Below are 8365 nucleotides of genomic sequence, written 5' to 3'. Positions count from 1 at the left end.
TAAAAGTGTCACTATCTTTTATTTTGGTCCTATTCAACTTCATTCTTCAATAGCTCCATTTCCCTCCTTTCTCATTCTCCTCTTTTCATAGCAACACTCACACCACTCCTTCTTTTTCTTCCCAAGAAAAAAAAACATTCATAATCCAAGTCCATCACAGAACCAAGCCTTCCATATTCCGAACCCACAAACACTAGTATGTGTCCTCCTTCTCTTCCATTTCCTACATCGCTTCCATAATCCACATGTACGACATTGTTTTCCATGGCTTCTCCGCAAAGCTATCACCTTCAGAGGCACATAAGCTGCAATCACTCAGCCACGTCATCACACTCATGCCCAAACAAATTTGTTCCCTTCACACTACGCACTCCTTTGAGTTTCTCGGTTTAGCCACTGCTGATAGGGTCAAGTTACTCCACGAGACCAATTTCAGGTCATTTGCTTGTTTGGATCATTTGTTGTGATTGTTTGTTTGGATTTGTGATGTTTGGTACTCTGATTGTTTGAAAAATGGGAAATTATAAAGGGAGAGAATGAGGAAGAGGGAGATGTGGATTTGGGTTTGTGGGTTGAACGTGGCAGCACACGGTTAGGGGTGTTTGGGTGGTGGTGGTTGCGCAGATTTTGGTTCGTGTGGTTGAGGGAAGACAGTGTGTTGTTGTGGTTGTACTTGGGTGGTGGTGGTTGCACAGATTTGGGTTAGTGAGACGGAAGAATGGAGTGGGTGATGGACAGCGATGGTGAAGGTATTGGTGGCATGCGACGGCGCTACAAAGGTGTTGGGGTTGCATGCTTCAAGAGTGGTAGAGCATTGCGGTGTGGATATGGGTGACGTAATGGTGTTGTTTGGTAGATGGAGATCATGGATCTAGGTCGTTTGATGATAACAGTATGGTGGTTTGGGGATGTGATGGGTTGGTTGATGCAGAATAGGCAGATCTGGGTGGTGGCGTTAGTGGTTTTGGAGGTTAGGGAAGAAGATGACTAATGTTAGGGAAGAAGGGTTGCTTTAGTGATTTATAATTTTTTAAATAAAATAAAAATAGTTACGATTTTTAGTTTTCACATTTTTAAAATTAATTATTTTAAAATTTAAAAATTAATGAAACATTAATATTTTTAACAAAAAAAATTGAAAAAATGACAAAAGTAAAATCCTTCAAAAATATAAAAGATTAAAATGAGACTTTCAAAATTTAATGTATAAAAAAATACTAAATATAATAAATAAAAAATAACATTTAATCTTTGAAAATATAGAAACTTAAATAAAAAATAAAAAAAAGTAAAAATAAAGGAAGAGGGAAGGGGGCCATGGGTCCCTAAGTCTTTAAAAATGTGTTTATATTATTAAAAAAAATTGAAAAATGATACATGAATTTATTATGTTAATTGAAATTAAGAAGAGAAAAGGGAAAAAAATTATATAAATATGATAAGTAACTTGATGTCATAAAAAAAAGTTAATAAGAAATTATAAGTTTTGGTGAAATATTTAGAAGGCTGAGGTATAATTATTCAAAATTATTTCATCTATCTAATTATTTTTATTTTCTTATATATTACATCTATTTTTATATATACGAAAGGTTAAATTATTCATTTGTTCTTTATAGTTGTCTGATTTGCACCTTTCCTATAGTTTAAAAGTAATTTTTTTTATAGTTTTTATAGTTTATGTTTTAATTCTCTCTTAGTCCCTACAGTTTAAAACTGGTCTTTTAATCCTTATTATTTGTATTTCAATTCTCTTTTAGTCCCTATAACTTGAAAATGATATTTTTAATCCTATAATTTATATTTTAATTACCTTCTAGTCCTTCCTACAAAAAATATAAAAATAATTAACTACAAATTAGTTATAAATTATAAATTATTTTTTATTACAAATTATCTTGCGATAAATTAGTTACGAATTACTTATTAATATTTTTGTAATTAATTGTAGTTGATAAGTTTACTCATATTTTGATAGTAAGAATTAAAAGGAAATTAAAATATAAAATATAGGGACTAAAAATACCACTTTTAAAATATAAGAACTAAAAAAGAATTAAAATGTAAATTATATGATAAAGACTAAAAAAACCACCTTCGAACTATAAGGATTAGAAGAGAATTAAAATATAAATTATAGGAACTAAAAAATCACTTTAAAATTATAAGGACTAAAAGATACAAATGATGAAATTATAAGCATGAGTAATTAAATCTATATGAAACAAATAATTAATTTATCAAAATTAATAAAAATAATTAAGTTATTTAATTTTAATTAAAATTGTCATAGAATTAAATAGTTAAAGTATTCATTATATTTAATATCATTATTCCTAATTTAAGAAGTATTTTTTAATCAACAAAATGTGACTTAAATTATTGATAAACTAATGAATACATCTATTAGTGAAATATTTAGGTGTCTCATTAATAAACTTCATAATAATTTAATGATTTAAAATAATATATATATATATATATATATATATATATATATATATATATATATATATATATATATATATATATATATAACATGTTTTTTACTCTCAAAATATTAAGAAGCACATTCCCAAATGAATCTATGTTTCTATAATTAGAACACGAGAAATATATCATCGAAGATAATATTATTTTTATATTTTCTATGGTTCTATTTTTATCTTAAAAAATATTAGATATATGTAATATATTAAAGTTTTTTAAAAAAATTTATGGATGTAAAAATTTAAAATTTATTTATTAAATTATATATTTTTTTGCCCCTCGAGTGAATTTCTGGCACCGCCCCGGAGTAAAAACATTTTACTCTAAAGTTCGACTCTAAGACGAGTTGTTTTCTTTTTTATAGTAGTTTCGAATATTTATAAATAATCATAATTTTTTTAAAAAAAAGAATGAAATAATTTTAACCCTTTCTAACCAACTGTTCAGAAATTGATTTTCGCAATCCAAGAATGAGTCTCAGGTCCCGAAGATCACCTGCCCCCACAAACAAAACAAATGGGATGTATGACACTTGAATATGACGTAGTCGTGACGCAGAGGCATGTGGGACGCTGCTTCCGCGAAATGCCCACGCACGAGCCACTAACTGTGGGTGCCTCTCAAATGACGCGTTAACTTCGATTATCCAAGACTTCCAGAAGCCTTAAACATCACGGTCAAACACTTAGCCCTCTTTCCCTTTATTTCTCAGTCTAAATAAATTATTGGGTCCTTATTTTTTTAGCTTATTCCTTTATCATTTTAAAAACTTTATTTGATCCATTATCTTATTTTTAATTCAATTTAATCATTTATTTTATTTTATTTTGTTTAATTTAATTCAATCCATTTAATACTTACTTGTTAATCATTTTTAAAAATATTAGTTCAATTTTCTTCCCTTTCTCTCCACTTCACTTTTAATAAAAAAATATTCTTAAATGAATTAAGTGATTGAAATAATAAATAAATAAATAAATAAATGATCAAGTCATTTTATTTTTTTAAATAATATAGTAGACTAGTAGTACTAACTTTTAAATATACTATTATTTCTTAAATCTTTCAGATAATTTTAAAGCAAAGAATTATTATTCAATTAAGGGCCAGATTATTTAAATTTATTTTAATAAAATAAGTAGTTTTATATTTTTTTAGTATGTTTATATAAATTACTTTTGCTTAAAAAATAGTTTTTTAGTTATTTTAATAAGTAAATCCTATCCATTTCTTAAAAAATACTTATACAATAAATATTTGTTTTAAATTTATTTTTTCTAAGTTTAAATAAACGAACTCATTCCAAATTAGACACCAATGGTAGACAACTGAATCTCGTATTATTTGGTTTAGAAAAAAAAATGAAAGAATAAATAAGGGAATAAAATGTGAAATGATTTTTATGTTATTTAATTATATAAAAGTGAAAGAAAAGAAATATATATATATATATATATATATATATATATATATAAATAAATAATAAAAAAGGATACTTTTTTTGCTATATCCATTCAAATTTGTCATATTATCTGTCTCTTAAATTGAGAGGAAAGACTATTTCATTGAGTCCTATCATTTTTACTTTTCTCCTTTTGTTTTCTTGTGTCCTAAAAGAAGGAAAGTTCTTTGAACAATTGTGTATCTTCCCTCTTCTTTTTGTCCACCGATTTTCTTGCCTTCTGAACAAAATATAACCATACAGTGATATAGATAGAGGTTTGTGTTTCAAGAGATTAGTTGATGAGGCTAATTGATTGGAAGATACCTTGTGTAAAAAAAATGATTATTTTTAATTTTTATAGGTTCAATTTTATTTTTTTAAAACTTTTATATTAGTTTTAATTTTATATATTTTTTAAAATAATATATAAAGGATTCAATTTAAATATATTGATAGTATAAATAATTTTTATACCATTATCTCTAATTATAAATTTTCATGTATGGAAAGATTATTAATTTTTGTAAGAATTACTTTAAAATTTATTCTCATGGTGATTTTTCATTAATTTATAGTGTAAATTTTTGTATACATTGCATAAAATTTAAACACATACTAATAACAAAGAAAAATTAAACGCACATTTAAAATTTCAAATTAATTTTACTTTTTTATATAGTAAATTAAACTTACTTATTAATGGATTTAAACATATTTTTTCATTAAAAAAAGTAGCAATCAAAGATAAGTACTATAGGATTTATAATAAGTCTTTATCTGACTCAATTAATTAAGTTAAATCTTGATATCTGGTTGTTGGTGTGATTAAATATGTCACATTATTATTATTATTGAGATTATTTAATTAAACTTTTTGTATACTTCACTTTTTTTATCAAATTAAAATAACTAATAACTTTTCTAAATTATTAAACCTGCATATAATTAGTACATAATAAGTAGAAAAATATTATTTAATTAAACTTTATATATATCCTTCACTCTTTTATGTATATTGATTAATTTATCATAGAAGACTAAGTTAGTTAATTGAAAAGAATGTGTGAGGTAATATTATAAACTCTTTTATATATATGTATTGGATATTTTTTATGAATAAAAGAAATATGGATTAATTTTAGTCTTTTGTAAATAAAAATTTCAACGGTTTCAAAAAATAAATTAAATGAACATCGGCGAATACAAAAGAGTAAGGACTAAGGACTCTAAATATTGTTTCATCTCATAAAGATAGCTGCCGTCGGAAAATTAAAGGCGACGGCATCTCGGAAAATTCAACTATTTATTTATCTCTTTTTTTCATATATAATCACGTACCTTTTTATTTCATCACGTGGGTTTTTATGAACCTAGCTTATATTAAAATTAAAATTAAATCATTTTTTTAATTAAATATCAAATAAAAAGGAACGAATTCTTAATTAATTTAAGTAAAATAATCATTTACAGTTAAATAATTAATGAAATTACTTTTCACAATCTCGCCAAATGACATTTTAGATAATAACGTAACAAAGAAGTAAAATTATATAGTCCAAACGATTCTCACGTGCCATGTCACGTGTTGCCACCTTCCGAATCTAACCTACTATTTTCTCCAAATCCAGAGTGATGATCTTCCATTACGTTCACGCTTTTGACTAAAATACCAAATAGAAACCCCCATAAGAAAAAGAAGAAAAACCACCATAAATATCAAGCTCGATGCACAAATTTCTTTCCCTCTTACACTCACCAAACCTTTAAAAAAGCAAAACCAAGACATCCCACATCTCATATTTCCATTTTTTGATTCTTCGTTCCTCCAATAATTCTCTCTTCTACCATTCATTCATTTTATGGTCATTGGCCATGACCCAAACCATGTCAGGCCCAAATGACTGGCTCCAATTCTACAACCAAAATCTCACACCTTCAATCCCTGACTTCACCGTTACTACTGCAGCTGCTACTACTGCTATCGTCGCGGCCACGAGTCCTCCACAGGACATGCCGAATTTGAGCCCATCAGGCTCGACCCATTTAAGCCCGGAGGGGCGCGTGGCTAAGCCCACGCGCCGTCGCTCCCGGGCCTCACGGCGAACTCCGACCACTCTCCTCAACACAGACACCACAAACTTCCGGGCCATGGTCCAACAATTCACCGGAGGCCCGAGTGCACCCTTTGCATCAAACCCATCATTAGCACCACAAGTTTTGCCAAACCTCATGGGCTTTGGGTTCCCCTCACGCCCTGTCCCGAGCCCAACCACCCTCGTCATGTCACCACCCCCTATAACAAATCTTCAACAACAACACATGTTTCAGCAGCAAAACCAACAGTACAATTTGTATAGTACTGGTGGTGGCGCACAAGGTGGAGGAGACAGCAACAACAACATGTTTTTTCAGAGACTAAGCAACAACGTTAACCCAATGAGTTCTCCAACAAGCAATGTTGTTGTTAGCAATAGTAACCGTGGTGATGGTGGGGCTGTGAATATGGATCATGGACGTTTCTTTCCAAACACTTCTTCTTCTTCTTGATTGATGAATCTGAATCTGAATCTGATTAAAGAAGAAGATGAAGAAATTAAGCACTTCATTATTCTCCAGTAGGAACACGGGTAGCAGTTTTTTTTGTTTTTGTTTTTCTTTGGTCCGCATGCTGAGGCTCGAAAGTGACATAAAGCAGACAGTTAGGTGCTAACTTGGCCAGAATTGTTGACCAACCAATGTAAAATACTATTATTATAATAGTACACTCTTCTTTAGGTTTTTAATTACTTTTATTATTACTACTGTTATTTACTTTTTTTTTTTTTTTTTTTTTACTTTTAGTTTTTGTTGTTGTTGTTGGAATTGGGCTCTGCTTCTAGATAGCCCTGGATGGCGCAACCAATCCCAATGCCCACTTTTTTGTTTTTTATTTTCTTTCTTTTTTGTATCTTTCAACTTTTCAAGTACTTGATTAATTAAATTGTGGGGGTTGTTTCTTTTATTTATTTTTACTTGGTAATTAATTATCTTTTTGCATTTTTATCATCTTATATAAAAATATTAAATGATAAATAAATATATTTCATGCTCGCGTAATCTCAAATGTTATCAATTTTGCAGATCAAATGATACAATACAAGCAAAAATAAATTATTAGATTCATCGAGATATAAATTAACATATGAATTATCATGTTTGTATATTTATCATTTGAGTCTCCAACAATTATTTTAATAATTACACATATAGACTAATAGATAAAGATAATGTGTTACAAATATAAAGTACATTTAAGATTTATAATAAAAAAACAAAGAAATTAATTAGTGGATGGTGTAAGAGAATTTAAAATTATTCTTTTTTTTTTCCAAAACTCCGTCCTTTGTTATCAATCTAGAGTGTGCCTATAGACTTTTCCCATTCCTTTATCCATGAAAAATAACCACTCTATATTTTGCTTGATACCAATATTAATTACTTGGGACCCTTTTAATGACTGTCAGCCCAGTGAATAGTATGCTGTATTATCACAAGATCAAAGAAAAGTTACTACTTTAACGGTTGGAACTTGAATGGGGTTATTATAAGTGGGTCGCCGTGGTTGTCATGGCAAGGAGTGCTAAACTTTGACAAAATGATTTTACATATAAGTTGACTTGGTTATTGTATCTCTAATCCGTGTGTATCTTGATATGATATGATGAGTATGTTTTACGTGGATTGCCCTCATTCCTTTGCAATAGAGATGGAGTTATCTGTCCAGCTCATTGTATATGTTTTTTTATTCTCCCTTCTCATTATACAAAATTTAATATATATATATATATATATATATATATATATATATATATTAAGAAAATGCTTATTTATTATTTTCCCACTGACTTAAATCCATCGGTAATTTATACTTATCGATGGATATTTTCTCAGAATTTTGAAGTTACCGATGAACTTTGGCCGGAGCCGATGAATATTTTGACCGGGCTAATAATAGGGAAATTTCTTGTAGTATACGTGTAAAAAATATTTTTATTATTATCAATTAAAAATAATTATTAGTATGATTTTTAAGAAAATTATTTAAAAAATTAATAAATGATATTTCTTCTGACTCATATATAAGAAAAAATAATTAATTTCATATTAATTAAGAAAAATAATTGATATGATTTAATTTTTTTTAACCTCAAGTAAAAAATAAAATTATTTTTTATTAAAACTTACTATCATAAATAAAAAAAATAAAAAATAAAATTAATATAGAGGATATTTTATAAATGATAACATTAAATATTACAAACCTAATTAAATTTAACCTATATTTTTTTTTAGTATTAGGATGTTTGTATTGAATAGTTGTGTCATGTAACTACTTGACCGTTTCTCTTGGCTAAATCTGGTAGCCTATGGTTTGCTTAGTTGCAGGTTGTA

General features: G+C 27.9%; 1 protein-coding gene across 1 annotated transcript; it reads left to right on the top strand.

Annotated features, from left to right (window-relative positions):
* The first annotated feature begins 5591 nt into the window (after window positions 1–5591).
* Window positions 5592–6914, top strand: LOC114380983 (VQ motif-containing protein 22-like). Its single transcript, XM_028340142.1, has one exon. It carries the CDS (start codon window positions 5807–5809, stop codon window positions 6479–6481), a length of 675 nt encoding a protein of 224 aa, XP_028195943.1. The 5' UTR covers window positions 5592–5806; the 3' UTR covers window positions 6482–6914.
* The last annotated feature ends 1451 nt before the right edge of the window (window positions 6915–8365 follow it).

Source organism: Glycine soja, chromosome 13 (genome assembly GCF_004193775.1).
Source record: "Glycine soja cultivar W05 chromosome 13, ASM419377v2, whole genome shotgun sequence".
In the NCBI taxonomy this organism is placed as follows: domain Eukaryota; kingdom Viridiplantae; phylum Streptophyta; class Magnoliopsida; order Fabales; family Fabaceae; genus Glycine; species Glycine soja.
Note: the sequence above shows the minus strand (reverse complement) of the source record. Positions and strands in the feature narration are given on the sequence as shown.

What these genes read in the sequence shown, in the direction of transcription:
- LOC114380983 (XM_028340142.1), top strand. Translation starts at nt 5,807, where the DNA reads ATGACCCAAACCATGTCAGGCCCAAATGACTGGCTCCAATTCTACAAC.